General features: G+C 44.7%; 1 protein-coding gene and 1 long non-coding RNA gene across 10 annotated transcripts in view; both read right to left on the bottom strand.

Moving 5' to 3' along the window:
* Window positions 1–23,442, bottom strand: part of ATP2B3 (ATPase plasma membrane Ca2+ transporting 3) — a gene marked incomplete at its 3' end in the record, with an annotated part of 123,378 nt that overhangs the window by 5,249 nt on the left and 94,687 nt on the right. For 4 of the 9 annotated variants that reach the window (XM_083592380.1, XM_083592379.1, XM_083592382.1 and 1 more), the window contains 5 exons: window positions 22,251–22,464; window positions 21,887–22,098; window positions 20,340–20,447; window positions 18,033–18,215; window positions 9,777–9,930 (listed from right to left, as the gene is read on the bottom strand). In XM_083592380.1, the coding sequence (XP_083448506.1) occupies window positions 9,777–9,930; window positions 18,033–18,215; window positions 20,340–20,447; window positions 21,887–22,098; window positions 22,251–22,464 (871 nt within the window). Of the gene's footprint in view, window positions 1–9,765; window positions 9,931–18,032; window positions 18,216–20,339; window positions 20,448–21,886; window positions 22,099–22,250; window positions 22,465–23,442 lie in introns of those variants that run through there. The other 5 variants (XM_083592377.1, XM_083592376.1, XM_083592378.1 and 2 more) reach the window with 3 other exon arrangements.
* Window positions 12,695–18,024, bottom strand: LOC310752330. Its single transcript, XR_014542908.1, has 2 exons — window positions 13,338–18,024; window positions 12,695–13,164 (listed from the first exon to the last, which is right to left on the bottom strand). It is a non-coding gene; the product is annotated as an uncharacterized lncRNA (long non-coding RNA).

The following is a 23,442-nucleotide window of genomic DNA, read 5'->3' as shown; positions in this document are numbered from 1 at the left end:
AGCTGAGGAGAAGGCCTAAAAGATAAAGACAAAAAGCAACAAAGCAAAACCCAGAACCCCAGCACAATTTGGAAGCATGCAGGAAAGGCAGAAATACTGGGTCACATACTGAAAGGTAGCTAAGCAAATAAGAATGGAGCTTAGAGAGAATATGGCATTTGAAGGTCTGAGGCTCCTAAATGCTCTTTCCTCCATTGGGAAGGGTGTGCGGCTATTATGTGAGAAGAGAACCATTTCTACAGTCAGCAATGAGAAAAATATGGTTCTGTTGCTGTTCATGGTAAAGCAAGGAGTCCTACAACCGACTTTCAGCTTTGCGCAGAAAGTGAAAAACAAAACTAGAACCCAACATTTTAATGTGGCTGCTCGGAGTAAACTTTTAGTGAATACACACAATTTTGTTGCTGGGTGGTAAGATACTAGATGGTGCATACAACCATTTGGTAAGCCCATTGTTTCTATTGTTCTGCCAGGTTGTGAGGGAAATCTTCATACTTATCAGAAACCCAGGAAATAAGGGGAGAGGTAAAATTTGTGTTAGCACATGATCAAACCATGCTGGCTTAACAAGTGGTTACATGTACACTGGTAAATTACCATTTAGTAAATGGTCAGCTACATGAAGGGAAAGGGGGCAAGTTCCTATGCAATTGTGTAGTCATGAATGTAGCAGGTGCTACATTCTACTTAGGCCTCTTTGGGACTGGGAGTGGAAAGATTTGTCTTAGCATCATATAATAAATCTAAAAGACTAGGACTATGTTCAGTTTACTCTGTTCCATGTTGGCAATGTCATTACTTTGCTCTTCAACCCTGGCCTCTGATTAGTCACAGGGTTATGTCATGTTTCAGTCCCAGGTATCTTGGTTGCTGCATTATGTGTTTAACTTGACATTATCTGTTGAGCCTTCCCCCCCTCAGGGTAACACTGTGCCCCTGCCATGAGGTAAAGTGAGCTTGTTGCCTCAGGCAGATTTTGTGCACCATTAAGGGCAGCAGAGTTGGAGACCAATCCAATGCATGAAGCTCAATCCACCAGGATGTTCTCATGCACAAGTCCCACTAAAATGAACAACTGCTTCATAATGGCACAATGGTTCATTTCAAAAGGGTGTACATATGAGACATTTTCAAGGTTAGTTAGCAGGAGGGAGGCCATGTTGTTTTTCCATCTCAATATGTCTTTGGTTAGCCTTGTCTACCTTAAACATTGCTCTCCTTTTTGGTTTCCTGGCTCCTTCTTGCTCCCTGAACTGTTGGCAGTTGACTATCTTGGACCAGTGACCTCTCAGCATATCGCCATCTACAGAGCAAGTTTTAAACGTTTCTGAGCACAGTTCAAAGTGTTGGTGCTGACCTTTAAAGCCCTAAACGGCCTCGGTCCAGTATACCTGAAGGAGCGTCTCCACCTCCATCTTTCTGCCCGGACACTGAGGTCCAGCGCCGAGGGCCTTCCGGCGGTTCCCTCCCTGCGAGAAGCAAAGCTACAGGGAACCAGGCAGAGGGCCTTCTCGGTGGTGGCGCCCGCCCTGTGGAAAGCCCTCCCACCAGATGTCAAAGAGAAAAACAACTACCAGACTTTTAGAAGACATCTGAAGGCAGCCCTGTTTAGGGAAGCTTTTAATGTTTAATAGGTTATTGTATTTTAGTGTTCTGTTGGAAGCTGCCCAGAGTGGCTGGGGAAAACCCAGCCAGATGGGTGGGGTATAAATATTATTATTATTATTATTATTATTATTATTATTATTATTATTATTTGATGATTGTTAGGGTTCCCCCTGTCAAAGAAGGTAGATTGCCAATCATCATACTGGAAAGACCTAAATCACTCTCAGAACTACATTTCTCACAAGAGGCAAAAAGCTTTTGGGGGGCTGGTGGGGGGGGAGTTTTCTTTTTAGTAGATAAAGACCTAAAGGGCAAAGGGTAAAAAGCAAAAATAAAACAGCCCTACATGCAGCATGTCTTCATGTGCAGTTTGTCTCTAAAACCTGAAGGTGGAGCAGGGATGCATCACCTTTTCTCTGTCCGGTTCAAATTGTCATAAATGGGTATTGTAACCAGACTGTATGCAGCTCACAGGAGAGTTGAGAGGATGAATTAAATGAGACCTATATAATTTGTAATTCACCAAGCCAGCCCACGAGCTTCCTGTTTTTGGTATCTGCCTGTTGGTGTCAAGTATCTACCAACTGGTGGTATCTACACAGCTGGTGGGCTACATTCAATTTGCAGGGCCAAAGACTGTGCAGAGCTGAATGAAATGGTCCCATAGTGCTTTTTCCCTCTTAAGAAGGGATGGAAACACAGGATTATTACTGGGGCAGGAAGGGAATCAACTAAAACAATTTGAGATTTGAAATAGGGATATTGGTCGGGGGGTTTTGTTTAAAGGAAGCTGGTGATGCCATCAGACTACATTCCTAACCAAGCCGTGGACCCACTTGGAGTGCTGCCCTCTTAGGAAAAGGTCGCAGTGTTGTGCTGTGCAGATGGGAAAGCAAGGTGGTGGATGGTTTGCAGCTGCTGGTACATATAGCAACACGCCCCCCCCAATGCACCACTGGGAGAGTGCAAGTTTTGGATGGAGGAAGTGGAGATGAGGAAGGAGGGGTTGCTTTCATGCTGCAAGAAAACCAGGGGAAAAAACCCCAAACTGTGACTTCAGAGAAGCAAAACAGCTCAGACAGACAGACAGACAGTGAAAGATGCCTCCAATCACAGCCTCAGGACACGAAGTGAAGAAAGACCCATGCATTGCTGCAACAGTACGGTAAACTTTCGAGTATTGAGGCCCATCCTTGCTGTTTTGGGGAGGAGACAAGGGAAGGGAGGATTATGAGTTCATGCTGTGCCACTGGTGCCTCCGTCCATGCCCCACAGGCTACCCTCTCGCCCCTGCCCCAAAGCGGATGGTAAGACACAGAAAAGAAAGATGAGCCAGCAGGTTGAGGGAAAGCAGCAGGTGAGGGGGGTAGGATAGGACCCTTTTGGAACATAAGGGCTCAAGACACTGGGTATATAGTGGAAATACGTAGGATTCAGCTTTGGCTCTGCACTAGCAGTTCAGGAAAGGTTACAACACCCCCCCCCCGACATGTCTGAATTCCAGCCATAAACTGATCAAGTAGCAGTTCTGCTTCTGGGAAACTGCAGTTCTCTGACAGGAGCTATGCTTCTGTAATGGAGAATTCTCACCACCCTTACCAAACTACAATTCCCAGGTTTCCCAAGGGGAAACTGACCTGGACCTGCCCCACTAACAGGCTGAAGTTTCACGTTTTCCAGATTTTATATAATTTACTTTGTACTCTAGAACTCAGATGAAACCACTGATTCCTGAAATTGCCTGCCATCCCTTCGTCTCAGCACTTCTTCCTCAGCAGAGCCTGCCTCGAGGTTCCATATTGTGGTCATGTTAGAGCAGGGGTGGAGAACCTGGTACTCTCCAAATGTTGTTGAGCTCCAGCTCCCATCAGTCCCAATCCAGGGAATTGCAACATTTGGAGGGCTACAGGTTCCCCCAGCCTGTGTGACAGAACCACTGGCTTTTATAAGATGAAATTTAGATGCCAGATCTAAACTCCAGCGCTCTTGTGTCTCCAACCTTAGCGAACTCATTCAGCCAGGGGAGGACTTCGGTCCTTCAAATTTCAGCAGCACCCTATGCAAGGCAAAAATTTGGCACCTGGCCCTTGCCTTCCTTTCTGCTCAATTCACTACTTCATAGTTGTGGTACCCTGTGCTGCCCCCCTAGGCTGAATGCCTGGTGCAGTGGAAATGGTTCTGCTGCCCTAAACCCGCCTACTGTAGGCATCCCTTGCAAGAGAGCCTTCTTATATTAATGGGGGCTGGACAAGTAGAAGCTCCTCCCCTCCAAGAATGAATGACACCACTCACATACATGGGTGGAAGTAAAGGCATGTATTCAGGAATACCACATGGATAGGTGAATCCAGTGGGTCTTCTTCCTCTCAACACTGTTCTGGATCTTAGCATTTACTTTATTCTAACTTCTGATTGGGGATTTTCCAACTAGATCAATGTGGGGCTTCTGGATTTCAGATCTGCTTTCTCCTTTATTAAGAGGCCCAAATGCCTGGTGAGCCTCACTCTCAGCTTTCTAAAATGCCCTTTACACGGTCAGATAGAAACCGTATTCTAAAACTGATGTTGCTGGTTTAGCAGGCATCTCTCTCTTCGTTGATCCTAAAGAAGCAGCCACTATAGAAAATCTGGACCTTACATAGCTGAGGGCCATGCTAAAATAGATGAGGGTCTTCCTATCTTTTTCATTCTTTCTTTGTTTGGTGAGGTGGCAAGGGTTCCTGGGAAGGCAGGCTGCATCCTATACCTGCGTGTGATGACCCAAATCCCCATGAGAAAGCAGAAAGCAGCAGTGATGAGATGAAGGTGGCAGGTGAAGAGAAAACGAGGAAAGGGAGTTGGGGGAGGGAGAAGGGAACACTTGGGCTGGTTTATTGTTTGGGGTTATTGTTTTTTGTGTCTATTTTTTCTTTCTTTCTTTTTTTTACAAAAACACTACAGGAAATCCCCGGCTGATACTGAGGTGGTTCCATCCATGATATCTCGGCAGCTGCAAAGGGGAGAGAATAGGAAGGGAAAGTTTGTAAGGGAAAGGTGCAAGGGAGAAGGAAGAGGACAGGGGGTTCATGTCAGGCTCGTGAAAAGGGGTTCCAAAAATAGGTTCCAAAAAAGTCCAATGCAGCCTTCCCTCACCTGCTTCCATCCACCTATTTTGGATTACTGCTCCCATCAGCCTTAGCTACTGAGTTCTGAGGTTGATGGGAGATGTTATCCAAAACTCCTAGAGGGGACCAGGTTAGGGAAGTCTGGTCTAGTGGGAGGCTGCAACCTTCTACTTAGGTATCCAATATATCTTAGACTTGGGTATCGAATATTGGGTTTTGTTTTATGTTGTTTTTGTCATGCATATTGTGCTTTGTGTATGTAATATGAACTCAGCCTCCCTGGGAAGGTGTTAGCGGAACTGGGAGTGTCTCCCTAATACTTCCTATTATCAACTACAACCAATTATACCTTGATAACGTTATTAGTACAGACTTCAACTACCACATTCTGGTTCCAGATTTACAAACATGAATCAGAGCCCAAGTCTTTACTAGCCCTTGTTATTACGACAGCAGGATGGCTATTAGTGCGCAACAAAGTCTGTGTTATCTTATACATGCTTATCTGGGAGCAAGTCCCATTGAATTCAGCTTATTTCTGAGCAGAGAGGTTTAGGCTTGCAGTGAAAGTTGCAAGTTGTGATTCTGATTATGCACTCCTAGGATGCCTCACGTCATGGCGGAGCTGGCAAATTGTGTACAGATTATAGCTTTCCAGATCCATGGAGGTGGTATTGTAGAGGTCATACAATGCTTATAATACATGTACCCCATTTTGTGTGTATGTGCGACTGCTCTCACAGTATTGGCCAATTTGATTTTGCAATGTAACAAATTCCTGAATGTATGACCAGGACTGCTGTAGTAGATACTTTTACCTCAGCAGTGGAGCACTTGGGTAATTTTAGATTCTGACTAATGGTCTTATGTGTGAGAGATGTCTTTAGAATATTTGATTATTTCAATATGTAGCTAGCCAGTCCTTTTGAGTTTGGAGGCTCTCCTGATCATTCTGCTGAGTAGGACCTTGGACATCTGCCCCAGAATCCTGCCCTGACAGTGTCACTGCTGTTCATGATAAACACAGCTAATTTTGTCTTTCTAGCTTATGGTCAGGGAAAGTAACGCTATGATAAAAACATATAAGCAAACATTTAAATTGAATGAATTTTCTTAAAATAAATATTAAAACTCCACCCCACTCTTATTTAAACACTAGCCCTAGCAAATAATGAAATGTACACCCACATCCAGATATGATTCTTACGTAGGGTCTACAATACCTGGCACATCTTTAAGAGTACAGGTAACTCACAACTTATGCACATTTAACTTGTGTGCATTCAGCTTTACATGCTTGGCAAAAAAATGTGCTTTGACTATATGCAGAATGTAAGCCAGTGTAAGTTGAGAGTCGCCTGTATATCAAAACAGATGAGCACTTGAGCAGTCAAAGTTTTTCCAAGCAGGCAGCTGCAGCCTTGAAGGAACTTTCACTTGTCACCAACTTGGATATCGGAGTCTGCTATGAATGGCACAGAAGTCTTGCCAGTAACTGCTCAGCTCATGTGTATGAGATATGATGTTAAGGGCTCATCCACACTTCCACTTGTTCCACTGCTTTTCCACCGGGGAAACCTGCTGTTTACCACTGAATCAGAACAAACCTGTTTTTTCTGCAGATTGATGCTTGTCATAATTCAGCAGGGGGTTTTCCCCGGGGAAAGTGGTGGGACAAGCGGAAGTGTGGACGAACCCTAAGCTACAAGGGGAACTGCAATTGACTTTCCACACTATCAAGAGGTATATGTGTAGTTTTCTGTGCAGGCATCCTGTTGTGTGCTATCCCAACCTGCTGTGGTTGAAGCAATCTGAAATTCATTCACTATGACCCATGCAGTGAGTGGCGTTTTATGACACCACTTTTTAAAAAAATCATTTAAAATTAGATCTGAAATGTTATTCCACCTTTATTTTCTTTAATGAAAGACAGTTATGCAACAGGAAAATGCTGTTAAGTGTCTTTCTGTATTAAGGTGTTATAGTGCTAAAACACTTTAAAATAATAATGCTAGCTAGTAATTTGTTGCCACCCTGCCACAGCCCTGTCTAGGGAAGCTGCAGCAAGGCTGGTGTCAAATAGGGGTGCTGGGTTTTTTTTTACTGCTCTGCCTACTACAGATGCTAATTCTTTATTTAAAAAAGATGTAATAAACTTTTGGGATGTCATCCATTTTATCAACATGGTTAACGGCAGTGACCAAAAAGGGTTCTTGGTGTATAGGACTATACGCCTCTTTAAGTAAATACATCTACATTTCTGGAAATTGTGTCACTATTCTGTTCATGTCAGTTTCACCCTAATCATTTAGTGTAGAAGCACTCTTAACACAGAAGCATTTGTGCCACCATGATAAGAGGAGGAAGGTTACATTGGAATCTATCAGGCCTTGTTCCAAGAGGTGAGGTGAGATAGCTGCCTGCGGCAGTGATTTTAGGTGTCATTAACAGTTGTAGGACACAATCCACCGGGACGTTCTTGTGCAGCTGCCACTTTGAAATGAACTGTTACATGGGTTTATTCATTTCATTATGACTTGATCAGGGGAGCTGCTCAGTATTTTGTGCCGTGTGCTAATTAGGGGCAAGGAAGAGGGAGGGTGGAAAGTGCAGTTTGGATTTTCTGTTTCATGCACCAAAATGTTTCAGGTGGTCCCTGTTTATTCTGTGAGCCTGAAATGACAAACTCCCCTTTGGAAAAATTAGGGTGGAGAAACCCATTTGCCATCCACAACATGGTTCCTAAAAAAGAAACATAATCATCATCAAAACAAAATAAACCAAAATAACTGACACAGCACTTCCAAGATGCAAGAGGTGGGGGAAAGACCAAAGGCCATTAATGGATATCAATTTCCCAAGGAGCAACAGCAGTTCGCTGGAAGGGAGGAAGAGAGTTTAATATAAAGGCAGCATTTAAAGAGAAAAAGAGAGAGAGAGAGAGAGAGAAACAACTGCTGAAATTGCAGCAAAGATTACGAGGCCATACTCGAAGGTTTACATGGTAGGGTGCACACCCTTTGAAAAGCAAGGCCAGTACATGTCATACCAAAAGGTACCATGAAACTGCCACACCACAGCGCTGGCGTGACCACCAGCATGGCTTTGATTGGTTAAAAGAAAAGAAAAGAGACTGTTGAAATATTCTAAACAAACCAACTTGCTGAGAATACCTGAGACCTAATCCGAGAGCTGGAGTTCAGGGAGTGGACAGCTTACCTCTTTGGTTCTTTCACTGTCGTGCAAAAAATGAAAAATAAAGAGGGGTTTTGTGCCCCCCCTCCAAGAAAGCATTGGCATAGCATAGTTTCTGAAGAGGGAAGGATAGGTGAGGCGCAGGAAAGAGACTGAGGAGGAAAAAAGGAGCAAGGGAACCACTTTTTTCATTAACATACGGAGGAACTGGTCCAGGACACCCCTGTGGGTGCCTTCAAGAGGCATATTCTCACCTTTTGCTTCTGAGCAAAGTGAAAGGCTCCCCTTTCCTGAGACATCCCAGACCCCAGAGTTTCAGTCCTTTCCATAAACATGCTTTTCACTCTTGTAATGCCTTGAGCCTTCAGAGCAAGGATTGTTGTTTTCTCACACAATCTCTTTCAAAGTATTTGTTTATTCAGAGGCTTTCTATAATAAATTCACTTTGAGTGGGGGGTGAACAAGAGCTGCTATGACATCTTCTCTGGACCCCATATGCTGTCTACCATGCATATTTAAACCAGTTTCAAACCTGCTGCGCTGCTTTGGCTCCCAGTCTAGGAACCAAGACAGGGCTGATCTAACATACAAACAAATGTAGTTTGCTGAGGATGCTGAGAATTCTGTTCGAGATCCTTGCCCTGCTCCTCCACACAGAACTGCAGTTCCCAGGGTTCCCAAGGAAGAAGGAGGAACTGTTAAATGTGCCTGGAATCATAGATTTATGATAGCTATCTTACAAAAAAAAAAAAAAAGGACAAATCTACTCAACACCCTGGATTTTTGATGGGCAAGCCTGACACTAAACCTGTCCACACTGGTTTAAATGTGAAGTGTAGGTGGAAGATGATATTTGGAATCATGTAAGTGAAGATGTTTGCAGCTGCTGTTGAGCAAAGCCTCTTTATTCCAATGTGAATTGCACTACAGCTGTGATTATTAGTGGCCTGAATCAGCCTCATCTGGTGTTTAGAGGTAACAATACGAGTCTGACCTGCCAGCTCATTCTAGTGTCCTCTCCAGTCAGGGGCATGAAGTCACGGTTAGAAGGAAGAACTTCTCCTGTGTTGGTTGACTGGTTCTATACAAAAAACTGCATTTCTTTTTCTTTTTGGTACTGACTTCCTACAGATTTAATCTACACCAGAATTGCCTTGATCCTCACTATGATCAGCAAATGACTTCATCTTTATCCCAGGAATGGTGATGCAATAAGCTGTTATTGTCCAAAAGTTTCATGTTGTGGGGTCTGGTACCCAATCTTTTGCTCTCCTCTATGTAACACCCATCCACCCCACCCCAGCAAAACTCTGACGTGCAACAGTGAGTGACACACACCAAACACCACAATAAACACCAATCACCATCAAGATGTGTGGCTAGGCAGAGAAAAGAAGCTGGATCCCCAGCTGGTAGTGTTCTACGGTGCTTCAGTTCCTTTGACTGAAACACAACCCCCTGCCCATGCAGACCCCTCCCTCCCGGCCCATGACCTCACCAGCTGGGGATCTGACTCCAGTCCATTAAAAACCAGCAGCCACTGATAGAGAAGGTGAAAGAGGTGAGCAAACGAAGGAGAAAAGGGGTGCAGGTGGCTAAAGAAGGAGGGGCAAAGCGCAGAAATTGTATGGCTTTATATAAGTTGTAAATCCGGCGTGACTGAGACCGGACAGAGAAAAAACTGAAATAAATAATATCGCAACAGTGATTGCAGCAACGAGGGGCCAAGGGGGTGGGTGGGTGGGGTGGATAGAAGAGAAGGGAGGGGATACTGGAGGAGGGCAGCAATAGGATGGGTTTTTTTTGGTCTTTGTTTGGTTTGGTTTTTTTAAAAAAAATCACAAGCAGTAAGAGGAAATCAAGACTCACTCCCGGCTCCGGCGCTGGCATTTGCGGCGGAGAGAATTACGTGAGTGGGGGTAGAAATATTGGTTACATCGTGCAGTTGGCTGAGGACGGAAGAGCGGCGTCGGACAGCCCCCTGAAAGGAGCCACTTCTCTTGAAGGTGCTAACTACCTCCATCTGCGGGAGAGAAAATGAGATAGAAAATTTGGATGGCAGCGGGCAGCGGCTGCAGTGGAACAGCGCATACCAGCCAGAATTGGCCATGCTGGGGGTTTGGCCTCCTGCCACAGTCTATGAAGCATTATGCACCAGAGGCCAGCTAGTGGGAGTTGGCACCACACTGATGTTCTTTTATGGAAAGAGCAAATTGCACCAGCAGAAGATCGAGGCAACTGGTCACACTTGAAGGCTCCATTTCTGAATAGTTTACACAAAGTACAAACCCTTAGCAGCACATTATACCAGAATTGTTGGGGGGAAATCCAGCAAGACACAAATGGCTGTAGCCAATCCATTAAGAACAGAGTGCAAGGCACAACTGACCTGAGGAACTCGTTGCTACAAGATGTTTGTGAAGACCAGTGTTACAGCTTCGTTGGGGGAAATAATAAAATAATTAAAAGACAAGAATCATGGACAATAGGTTCATCATTAGCCATCACCAAGGGGCAAAGAATACAGCCTCAAACAAGAGGATGGTCATAAAACATTTGCACATTTCAAATTGCTATACAGTGGTACCTCAGGTTACATACGTTTCAGGTTACAGACTCCGCTAACCCAGAAATAGTACCTCAGGTTAAGAACTTTGCTTCAGGATGAGAACAGAAATTGTGCTCCGGCGGTGCGGCAGCAGCAGGAGGCCTCATTAGCTAAAGTGGTGCTTCAGGTTAAGAACAGTTTCAGGTTAAGAATGGACCTCTGTAACAAATTAAGTACTTAACCCGAGGTACCACTGTATAACTGAGCAGTAATATAAATCTCTCATTCAAGAAAAGTCTGTTCCTTCTCAACACATTCTAGCATGCCCAAGGAACTGAACCCAAGATAGGATTTTACACATGAAGGGGTGGGGTTTTGTAGAACAGCTGGCTGGATCCTTGAGGTCTGGGGTGACCAGCGACAGGGAGTAGGGTTACCTCCACTTATAATTGTGTCCCAGTGTATACCGTTTCTCTTCCTCTTGTGCATGTGAACAGCTGGCATTAATTCCTAAGGGGAAAAGAAAAGCTCTGCCCTTGAGGTCACGATTGCTGTCAAGGCAAAATCTGCTCCCTAGTGCCTGGCCTTCCTTGGCAGGATTCCGACAGAAGGAAGTGCAGTCTCTAAACAGTGCATTTTGCAGTTCCCCTGCTCTGAATCTTGGGGGATACTATGTATGTTTTGAGCAAGACTGTCCTGAACCCAAGCACAGTTGATTGCATGAGTAGTCGCTGTAAGAATATACCCAGCTCCATGAAACTTTCCACATGCGTGGAAGCCCACCAGGAGTCATATGTTATGTCAACCACTTTGAGATCTTCTTGTGGATAAGCAGCATATAAATATTTTCTAAATAAATCTGAGACAAATTATAAATATAAGGCTAATTCACACATTCATACAATGAGATTCTATTTCTTTTATACTGTTGAAGTTACCAAAGAAAACCGATTCTCCACTTCTGATTTGTTGAAGCAACATTAAACACAGTGGGCTTACTCAGAACAAAGTGCTATTTTGTTCTGTTGTTTTTATTTCCTGCTAACGCACTTAGAATTGCAGCCTAAATACTGTATATAAAAACCATCCCTCTTTATTGTTGAAGGTTGATTATGAGTAGCTTTTCATTCTGTAGCCTATCTCATTGTTGGAGGCTGGCTAGGAAGTCTGAGATGGAACAGCAAAGTAGCATCCCTGCCTTCCTGTTGCATACGCCTTATGGGGAAAAAATTGAAGAGTGTGCTGTTGTGCAGCTAGCTAGATGAATGCTCCAGTGTTGGTCTGTATAGAAAGGGAACACACTGCTGCCCAAGAGATAAATAAAAGAACAAAAAGAATAGTAAATTATCATTAAATTGCTAGGTCGTGTGTGAGCGGAGACGTTTGCTACCTACATTTGCCACTTTTTTTGCTTTAAAATTGAGCTGCCCTACATTGAAGCATGCCGTGCCATGCCATAAAAGTAATGAATCAAAGGACTAATATTAGAATATTACTGTGTAGAAAAGGCTGTCTACCTGAACAAAAAAATCACAGAGCATCTACCTCCCAATCCTGCAAATTACCCTCCTTGAATTCTTCTTTGATATAGTTCACTACTATACCAGAGTGTGAAAGCAAACAGGCCAAGATGTTTATCGAAGACTCAAGCAAGCAAGTCATAGTCACATGGTTAGGAAGACACCCTCTCCCCAGATTTAACGGGGGGGGGGGGGCATTTCCCCTGCCCAAATATAGCAGTTTTATTTGGTACTTCTGAAACACACATAGCTAATTCATGCAGCAGGGTTATGGGCACCACTTTACACAGAATTGGGGTGGATAGTGGTGTCATCCATTTCTGTAAAAGCCTGAGTGAGTATGCATTGCTCACATTATTTGTCCATTGAGAAAAAGGAGTGCAGGCATCCCATGGACAAGCCTGCTCCCACAGGCATTTATGTTTGTAGACCCTGGTTCAAAGTTTTTGATGGAGGTAAAAACACACCTGACTGCATGCATCACCTGCATGCCAGGGTTCTGTTTAAGCCAGCCCTTAGCCACTAACCACCATCTCATCTCCTTCCCACCCAAAAAAGCATAATGGGGTATTAAAGCTATTGATAGATTCAGCAGAATTAACCAGTGAAGCTTTTCCTAGCACTTTGGGGAATGTTCCCCAGAAACAAACTTGCACAAGTAGAAAACTAGTATGTCAGGGAGAACATGCCTTGATATGCCATTTTTCTAAATGCAAGGATGTGTCATTTATTTTTATTTTTATTGTAGGAGGAATCATTCCAGTATGTAAACAACACCTGCAATAGGAAATGGTATAGTGATAGTCCATAGAAAGCCTTACCATTTGAATTGCACTGAATGTATGAACAAGGTGTGTCCCATGCACCCGACTGAGAATTATGTCTAGGGGGCTCAGTGATGCCACAGGGGAAAGGGATGGTGGGGAAGGGAAAGTGCCCTTCAGTGAACCATGCGTAAATAACTGAACCATAGAATATAGGAGTTGGAAGGGATCCCAAGGATCACCTAGTCCAACCCCCTGCAGTGCAGGAATCTCAACAAGAGCATCCATGACAGGTGGCCATCTGAAGTACCAGAATAAGAAACAAAAATCTGACTGCCGTTAGCAGTTCTCAAATATAGGCAATTGTATGGAACATGTGATGAATTTCTTCTGCTGCAGAAATCACAATTCTCTCAATTCTCAGTCTTGTGGAGTCAGTGGCGTAGTGTGGGGGGTGCAGGGGGGGCCGGCCGCACCGGGCGCAACATCTGGGGGCGCGCGCTCGCACTCGCAGCTCTCTGCCCCTACCTGGCTCCACGGGTTAGGGGGCGCAAATTACTTGCCTTGCCCCGGGTGCTGACAACCCACGCTACGCCACTGTGTGGAGTATTTCAGTCACACTGCAAGCTCACCTTCATTGCACCTTCACTTTTTCATGACTACCAGCAACATGTGAGCAGTGGCACAAAGCCAGTGTGGCTCTGCAGGGAAAATAAATTAAGTGTGAGAGTTTTAGCTCAGACATGGACTCACTGAGGTGGCCTTTGGCAAGTCACTCTCTTGGCTGCACTTCCCCCCAGTTATGCAATGGGGAACTTGTCCTCACTAGGTTGCAGCAAAGGTTGTGTATATTGTTATAAAACCAAATGAACCCATCAGGGAATGGAGGGAAGGCCATGGACCAGTTGGGAATTCTTGATCTCCTGCTGGTGCAAATGGGATGAGCAGCTGGATGCAGGAGAGCCTCCATCATTCTGAGGCCAGTCATCTTTTTATGCAAGGCATATTCTGAACCACAGGAAGACCCTGCTCCCTTCTTCCTAGGCTGGCACCACAAAAAAAGCAAACGTATCAGCCAAAAAGGGGGACAAAAGAGGACACAGATTGCATACAATTTGTATATGCTAGTTTATATGTATAGGTGCAAGTTTAGAAATAATTACTATAATTTAAGTCAAAATACAACACATCTCACCATAGCAGAGAAGAAGACCATGACTAGCTGAGCTCTGTGTGTCTGCACAGTCCATATGCTAACTATTGATGGGCAACTTCAAGACAGGGCTCTTTAAACAGGGCCTGGACCAGACAGACAGCCCTTCAGGTACAGGATTATCCCCTGCAGAGCAAGACACATGGTCATCCTACCTCTTTAACAGCTAGCCGGCCTCTTGGGAAATGCTTCCACCTTGCAAGTTGATGCAGATTGGTATTAACACCAGGTTGCTGCCATGCTTTGCCACCATCTCACAGGATAAAGCCAGTTTAGCGGGCTGGGGATAAGGCACAGTGCTTAAAAGTGAAAGAGCTGGGGCTTGGGCCTGCCTGGAAGCCCTACACTCCATTCTGGAAGCCCTGCTCCTTTATTCCTTCTTGTGAAGTTTATCGTATGGAGCAAAACCAGGATCCCTGGGTTGCATTGCATTGCTGACACATGCTGCATATGAGTGTGTGTTGTTTTATTCTTAGAACAGGGAAATAAGAGGATGGGGGCAGCTGAGCAGTCTCCCTCACTTTGGGATGCCTTGGAATCAGCCATATTTACATGGAATGGAGCTGGTGCAGGAGAAGAGTTGGGATTCCGGGTTCTATTCATTTCATTTCATCCATTAAGCAACAACTTTGCTATGCAACATGCCATTGGTCATTCCTCATCATGCTCCAGGCCTGAGAACTTCTGAGATCCCATGAGCATCAAGTCTTAAGGCAAGAACAAACCACCTTTTGTTTGACTTGCTAAAGGGAAAGAAAAATTGCCAGGCACATGTCCCACCCCCTCTTTAAGGCAGTTTGAGGAAGTGGGAAGGGAGGAGGGGGTGGGGAAGGGCTGCAATCAGAAAGCATGTTGTTAGAACATAGAAGCTAGACATGGTTGTCTTGAAATCATTCCTCTCACATGGACCTAGTTTGAAGTATGTGGCACAGAAGCCCCACAATGGCTAGAGGTGGTACAACCTGCCCTCAGGTGGGTTTTGTGTCCGGATATAATCTTGCATTCTTTTATTGCAGAGCTAAGACTGTGGTACTTGATCTTCAGTGCTGATGTCAGATACCAGATAATCCTAGATTTGATTTGCCTTTTAGAAATAAGACACAAGTTTCTGGACCTCATGGCTGTTTATAAGCCTGATGAAGTAAAAGTGGTTGCCTGAGGGTGCTTCCAGACTGTAGGCTATTAGAGCTACCCAGACATTGCTCTTCTGCTTTAAACAACATGTGAAACTGAAATGGACTTCCCATACTTCACTCAGCATTGCACTTTTGGAGTATGTACATCTTACTCTGTTCTGTCCATACTAAAGGGCGTAACATAACATTATGGGTAAGAAAGTAAGGCAGGTTATTGTGGACACTGGGCTTATCCACACTTGCATTTTGCCCCACTCTTTAGTGTGGATAAGCCCACTGTTCTGCTCATGCTTCCAAGTTTTTCACAGCATCCACACAACAACAACATCATCAAAAAGATGTCTCATACCCCACCCCCCATTTAATCCCTATTTATCATTTTCACAGGTTCCCTTTTGATGAAGATGACTTTGAGTGGGTGCTGCACAAAACTTGTATGTATGAGCAGCACGAAGGCTGCTACAATAAACTGCCATGTGGAAGCGGTGTAAAAATGCATTTCAGCAGCATGTTCATTTTATTTGATAATTTTAACATTTGCAGTAGAATGCTTTTTCACTGAAGTGTTATTGTGTCGCTGCTCTTATTTTTTTGTTAATGTGACAAAGCATTTTAACACAAATCTAAAAAATCAACACACTGCTAAAATGGAGCCAGATGGATAGGTAACAATGAGTGTTCTAAGGTGAAAAGGTGTGGCAGATTAGGGCTCAGTTGCCCCAAATGTCACTGCACACATCAAAGCCACATTTCTTAAAAAGATAAAAAGGACAGAAGAGTAGAGTTAAGGTGCTTCTGCAGCAGTTCCATTCTATTCAAACAATGTCGGCATTTGTGGGCTCTCGAAAGAACTTGAAAAAAGTACAGGGAAAATATAGGGCAGCTGCAATTTAATGACAATGTCATGTAGATGTCCCTTAAAAGAGTAAGTGGACAAAGAATGGCAGTTCCAGAATAAACCCCAAGTGTGGAAGCAGCCTGAGACTTGAAGGAGAGTTGCAAGGTTTCCAGTGACTATGGAAGGAGTTCTTTTCTGTGTGTCACAGTGCCTATTTTCTGTGAATACCTCTTTTCCTTTTAACTGGGATAATGTCAGTGTCACTGGGTGGTATTCAACTAAGATTTACTCAGGATAGGCCTACTGAAATTAATGGATCTGACTTAGGGCTTACCCATACTTCCTGTTGTCCTGTTGCTTTTTCCTGGGGAAAACTGCTCTTTAGCGCTCCATCAGAGCAAACAGCAGTCAGGTTTTCTGTAGATTGTCACTTGTTCAGATTTACAGCTAAAGAGGGGATTTTCCCTGGGAAAGGAGCAAGGCAAGGGGGGAACTGCTTGGACCCACGCCTAGAAAGTGGGTTAAGCAGAAAACTGCTTTCTGGGCATGAGAAAAGTGGAAGTGTGGATGAGCCCTTAGTCATGTTCATTAACTTATATAGGTCTACTCTGAGAAAAAAACTTGGATGAAAACATCCACTGTGTCACTGTTGTAGGTGCCAAATGAAACTTGTGTCTTATAAATCACATTTGAATGATTTATGGGTGTGGTAGAAAACCAACTACCCAGTCAATTAAGCACATTTGCAGAATTTGATCTCCATATTTTATTCTTCTTGTGGCAAACTTGTAAAATCTGGCTATAAGGAAAGCAAGGACTGTCTTACAGAGGAAACAAGGTGCATGTTCATACTTTGAGGCTCTAGATGCTACTCAGTTCAGTCGCCACCATATGGGGACTATAGACATCATTAATCTATACAGGGAGGTATGTTCCTGCCACTAGTAAGATGAAGGGATATAAAACCCAAATGACTTGAAGGGCCAAATTCCTCATCACTCCACCACCAAAATGCCCATTCTCCTTCAATTTGACAAATATCATTTCCTCCAAACCTATATTCCATTTGTCCACCACCCACTGCAAGTGCTTCACTTTCTAAAATATATTCCAGGCAGGGAAGAAAAGAGGCTTTGAAAGAGGGTTCATAACAAAAGTCTGCTTCCTGGAATCTGCTTGCTGCACCTCCCCAGTACAAGGAAGCACACAGACATTTGCAAGTATGTCTTAGGCACAGATACCAATTTAATGTAAATAGCTTGGACTATTTCCAACAGTGGCTTAGTTTGAGAGTAAGTACACCAGCCTGTGGCTGCGAATGTTCAGATTGTGTAGACTATAGTAGGGTGAAAACACTGCAGGATCTTACGTTTGATGCCCCAGCTTTAATACCACACTGGGTTCCTGAAAAAACAGGAGCAACGGAGCATGGAGCATAACATATTGGGTGATTTAGACAGTGCATGTTCTGCTGGCCTTACTATGGCTGCCTTCTGCCCTTCAAATGGGGCAAGAGCACAGAATATGGGCTCAGCTCAGGGAGCATGTGGCTTTGCAGGGATCCTTGCTACTATCAGAGAGGTCAGAACTGAGTCCATCTTTAGCTACAGCCACACTGGATGGCCTTGGACAAGTCAGCATCTCTTATCCTCCATTCCCTAAAAGTAATATGGGAATTCAAATAACCTGCCTGATAACTCTAGAAAGGACTACTCTATGACTGCTGTTACTACTGCTACTTCCACCACCAACATTTCTGCTGCTACCATCTCAGCCACAGATTTTGTTCTCATTTTCCTGGGCATCTCCAAACCACCCAGCAACTCGTCATCCCATTTCTGCTTCTATAGGCTGCCTCTGTTCATGCATCCAAGCACTGCATTCATTAGTTCTTTCTGCTGAAACAAGGCAGCGGGGAAATGAAATGCTTAGACCAGCATTGGAGGTCTCTCTCTCTCTCCCCCAGGCATGAGCATCAGGTGTCTTGGGATGGGGTAGGAGATAACCAGATGAAAGGTTTATCGTCAAGTCACTGCTAAAGCAAAGGAAGGGTTGGGCAAGGGTGAGGGAAGCCCTGGCGGGAGGCGCCTCCCCATTATCTCATACCTGGGTCTGGATACGGTTGAGGCCACGGAACCAAAGGATCTGGCCACGACGGAGTTCCCGCTCAGCATGGTCAATTTCCTCCTCATCCTCCGCCATTTCCTCATCAGTGATCTCATCCTTCCCGGGGCCATGCCCTGCCTCCTTCAAGCATTTCAGGTGGCTGGTGGGGATGGTGGCAATGACCTACAGAAGGGAGCAGATGTCGGTTGCACATTTCAACATTTTCTCAGTAGAATAGGAGCCCTTATGTGACTGCATAGCTTAAGCCAGGGGCCAGCAAACTTTAGGAGTGGGGAATTTGGAGAGAAGTATTAGTAGGGCAGAAAAGGGGCACTCAATCATTTACCATGTGATTTTCATCCCTATCAAGATCCCCAGAATCTGCCCAAACTCTCTAGCACCATCACCTCCAGAAGCAGTAAAACCAGGGTTTTTTTACAAGTATAAATCTGCTTGATTGCATGCATTCGTGTGCAATGTTTGGTTACAATTCCCAAGATTCACAGCATTATTTTATTTATTTTACAAAAAGATTCTAGCTCTTCAGGTGAGGCCATGGGTTTCAGACAGTGGTGGATCACCTTGACCTCACAGCACTGGAGTCACTGCAATTTACCCAGAGGATATGAGGGGCAAGGCCAGCATGCTGCAAACACATTGGTGGGAACACTACATAGACTCCCCAGCACCTTGCCCCCCTCTCAGTGACCCTGCCAGAGGGGTCAGGTGAGAAGGCCCTCCACTCTGCTCTACCTACTGCCGACAGTAGGTAGGGCCTGAGGGCTTCATTGCCTTCTGGGGAGCCCACTGAGGATCATATGCCAGTGCCCCAAAAGTGAACACCACACAGCTCTAGTATGTCCAGTTAATGAGTCAGCTCATTAACTGGACATACTAGAGCTAAACAAGGGTGTTGATTGGTGCTTCCCCAGTTCCAAGAGAACGTGGCACGCCTGTCTTTAGTATCTGACTATATGGTGCACTCTGACAACTCACAATAAAAGAAGAGGTATAAAAAACTCGATCTTCTAATCCTACACGGTTGTTGTGCCAGTGGGCAGGATTCAGTGGCTTGCAATTTCTCAGGACAGCAAGAAAGAAGTACCTGCATATGCTGCCTCGGTGCACAGTCCTTCCTAAACATTAGTCCGCCAGATCAGCATTTTGTTCCCAAGCCAGGGCCGGCCCACTCATGAGGCAGTTGCCTCAGGCAGTGCACATGCCCAGCTGCCTGCCTCCTTTTACTCCTCGGGCTGCCTCAGGTGGCAGCACAGGCATGCAATGGCATTTTCCATTGCCCAGGGCAGCAAAACAACATAGGCCCAAGGTAGCCAAAATTCTGTGCATAGAAAAGCTAGAGTCTGTAACACATGTACATCATGCAAAGCAAGCATGTTTTCATATATTTGTGTTGAGTTCGCAAGATACATTCTGTTTCTCCAAGCCATAAAAAAGAGGTAGGATACAATCAGGACACTGAAACCATACTCATGGCTTCTGAGATTTTACTGTGCATTTTAATGCCATCTTTGCAGCCACAAGGACTAGAAACTTGATATTTGTTTTAAAAAATGAAAACAAAGATTCTTAGGAAGCTGAGTTCTGCACTCTGCGCCCAGAGGTTTTTCTGCACTTGTTTGGGATACTGCAGTGTTACAGCACGGCTGGGAAGTTTAAATGCTACACGAGTGTGGGAAATAATCTTGAGCCAAAATAATATTTCAAGTTTTGCTAGATAATCAAAGGTTAAAAGACACATGGAGTTCCTCTGTAAATTCCCAGAGCGGACACTCTGTGAGGTCTCATCTCCTGCTTGCCCCAGTGGGAAGTAACAAAGGAAAAGAATCCGCACTACTTCCTCTCTCCTCAGAGTTCAGTCTCATTTTGCCATGTAACTGGTGTTCTCCTGAGAGCAGATTTCATTTTTTATCTCAACCATACATTTTATAGCATAGAAGTACAGTATATTCTGCCTGTCTTGTTTTCACTGCTGTATCCAAGTTTGGAACTTTATGTAAGCAAACAATATTTTTATCCTGACATGGCTTCTGTGTGATTCTTTGTTTAGAGGGATGAAAAGGGAGAAGGCCCAGCCTGCTAAATTTTTATCTGTCCTGGATAATTATTAACAAGGTTAAGCAACCTTGTCCCAGAAGTTTCTCCATTTTATGCTGCACTCTGCTAACCAGACACTAAACTCACACAAGTGAGGAAGAGGAAGGATTAATAATAAATAATATCCTATCCTGCACCAAAACCATCCAATGATGAGCACAAATGAAGATGTCAGAAGAAGGGTTTTCTTACCTGTCCCCAGACAAGCTCCCCAAAGCCCACAAAGAGACACCAGAGCCATTGCTGCGCATTCAGCGGCGAACAGCTGAACGGTTTCCCCCCAAACTGCACAATGACGATCTGTGGGGGGAAGAGGGGCAGAGTGAGAGAAACTCCTGCAGAGGGAAGCTCACCCTCCGTATCTGTATGCACTGTTGGGAAAGGGTGGGCTCATGGGAGCTGGTGGCCAGGCAGGGCTGCATATAGACGAGAAGAGATAGAAGACTGGATCCAGGAAGATCAGAGTGGGCAATACTGACAATGGGAACGGAGAGCACACAACCAAGGGTCATTGGCAACAAGGTTGTTGTCATTATATTGGATTTCCCCATAAAGGGCTAATTTAGATTAAGAGTCACCTTGGTTCCCAACTTGAGAGAAAGATGGGATACAAATACATTAAATAAATAACTAAAAATATGGACTGGAATATTGATGACAATAACACTGTGCGGACACTGCAAAAAAACTTGTATGCATGAGAACCAATCCCACAATAAAAACATGTCTGGAAGCACCCCAAGTTGAAGGAAAGAGTCACAGATGTAACAGCAGGACAAGGAGAACCAGAGGTCTGAAGAGGACAACCACGAAGATACAAGGAGCCAGAGCTCGCTCTGAGGTGGAGCTATGGAATTTGCTCTTCTTGTGTTCTTAACCAAACTGCCCACAGACTTGTCCTGACTTTTTGAAGGGCTGCTGGGATATGGGGCTAGAGCAACAGATGTTTATTCCAGCTGTGCCTCATTCCTCACCCCTCAAGAGAAAGTGAAGCCTAAATACATATATATGCAATTGCACACACCTGTCTCCTGTTAAGGATGCTTCCCCCTTTCCCTCCCTCTCTCATCTTCCTCACTTTCAACATTTATACAGTAAGCTCCTTGGGGCAGGGGCCTGTCTATTTCCCCTTTTGTTACTTGAGGCTGTGTATACACACCACACCTTTAAAGCATATTCAAAACACATACTTTCCCTCAAAGAATTCTGGACACTCGTTTACCCTTCACGGAGTTACAATGTTCAGCAACCAGGGCTTTTTCCCCAGCTGGAACTCACCAGAGCTCAGTTCCGGCACTTCTCAGGTGGGTGCCCTTTCCATTCTAAGAGAACAAGCGAGGCATTGAGTCCTGACACCTCTTTTTCTAGAAAAATAGCACTGCCAGCAACCCTTAACAAATGACAGCGCCCAGAATTCTTTGAAGTGGAAATGTGCTTCGGATATGCTTTAAAGGTTTAGTGTGTACAAAACCTCAGTTAAGATGCCTGATATATTGATATAATAGCAACAACAGCCTATGGGGCCAGGGGCCTATGAAACCTCATAAGACACGAAGAGCACAAGCAACACTGTATGATAAAATTTATTATTAAAGCAAGAGTGTATGAAAAGCCCAGTTTCTTAAAAAACAACAACAAACTAGCCAGCCAGCAAGCTACCCATGTATTCATTCATCTATCTTGTCTTTCCCACCCCAACTCAGTTTGGTTCTTCACATCCATTTAGACCAGGCCTGTACCTGTATGCCAAAGGTTCCCAGCACAATACTGCAGAAAATGGGGTTGCCAAAAATGCCATCAAAGACATTGCGCTCGCCGTGAATTTTGCGGGCGTTGATCTCATTGAAGAGTTGCATCATGACAAAGGTGTTGAAGATGATGGTGTAGTGCTCTGAGGGCGGAGAGTGCAGGGGCGCATTGCGGCCGCTGTCAATGTCAAAGAAAACCTCACCTGTGGGTGAGGAAGGGGTGTGTGTAAAACAGTGCATCACAGAGAAGACACTACACCCAGCAAACCATGCCTCTCCCTCCCCCCTCTCTGAACAGTGGACCCAGACCCACCCCTGCCCCTCCCAACTCCAGCTCAGTGGCCTAAGAACCCACCCACAAAGAGGAGGGTGAAGATGATAACAAGCTGGTAGACAGCATGGCCCAAAATATTCTTCATCATGGTGCGGGAAATGAGGGGTTTGTTCCGTCCGTACGGCTTGCGCAGCAGCAGGGCCTCCGTCGGGGGTTCGGTGGCCAGAGCCAGGGAAGCAAAAGTGTCCATAATCAGGTTAACCCACAGCATCTGAACTGCTTTGAGTGGAGAGTCCTGCAAGAAAAGTGGAGATGAAGGGGCATTGCGGCATTGGAACGTCAGGTATTTGATGGGCAGGGATGGCATTTTGATGGCAATGACATTGTACGGATGCTGTGAAAAAACATGCATACGTCAGTTCCACAGTAAATAAGCTCCTCTATCTGGAAGTATCCAGTGCCATCGGGCGAATGGGGTGGGAACTCCCATTTGTCTTGAAATAGGTAGTTCTGCCCTGAGGGTTTGGAGAGTCAGAGTAGTCATTGGCTCAGGAAGTCCTTAGACTAGACGGGCCAATGGTCTACGGGAGCCTCATATGCTTGCATTTATTTTGGTTCAATCCACTTTGCAAAGGTTTTTTAGGGCATGGAAAGCAATGAACTGGACCGGTATTAAATCATCTACAGGATTAGTTCAATCCAGAGAGAATTTACAGATCAAATTTGGAGGTGTTTCTTCGCTGTTCCTGTCTGCTAAAACTCCCCTGTTAAGGGTGCTGGGGTTTTTTATGTCTCTGAAATATTCCTGATTCAAAACCACAAAGCAGTGGTTCTCTTTTCCTTTATCCTTCAAGACAGATGGGCCTTACCTCACAGATTATCTTTGGAGCCTTGTAAGCAACTACTCCTAAAGGACCAATTTACTCAGCCCCAGAATTCTTCCCCACTTTCTCAACATTCTGCTCAGAACATGGAGCTGGGCCTCAAACCTGCTTCCTGGTTCTCAAGTATGTTCTTATAGGAGAGCCTGACTTGATATTCTCCAAGAGCCATGTATAATAGAGCAGCTGTATTCAGCATTTCTCTCGTGTCAGCTTAACCTCTCTGCTCCTCAAACATTCATTTTCCATGCACATTACCATGATTCTCACCATATGGCTACTCTTTTTCAGAAAGGCTATGAGATACACCTACAACTCCCAAATGTGTAATTTCCTAATTTTGGGGCAACATTAGCTATGTTCAGCAGGCATTTGCTTAAATGTGCAGTTGA

The sequence above is a fragment of the Podarcis filfolensis genome (assembly GCF_964270895.1).
Source record: "Podarcis filfolensis genome assembly, chromosome: 17".
Taxonomy (NCBI): domain Eukaryota; kingdom Metazoa; phylum Chordata; class Lepidosauria; order Squamata; family Lacertidae; genus Podarcis; species Podarcis filfolensis.
This window is presented reverse-complemented; position numbering and strand designations above follow the sequence as displayed.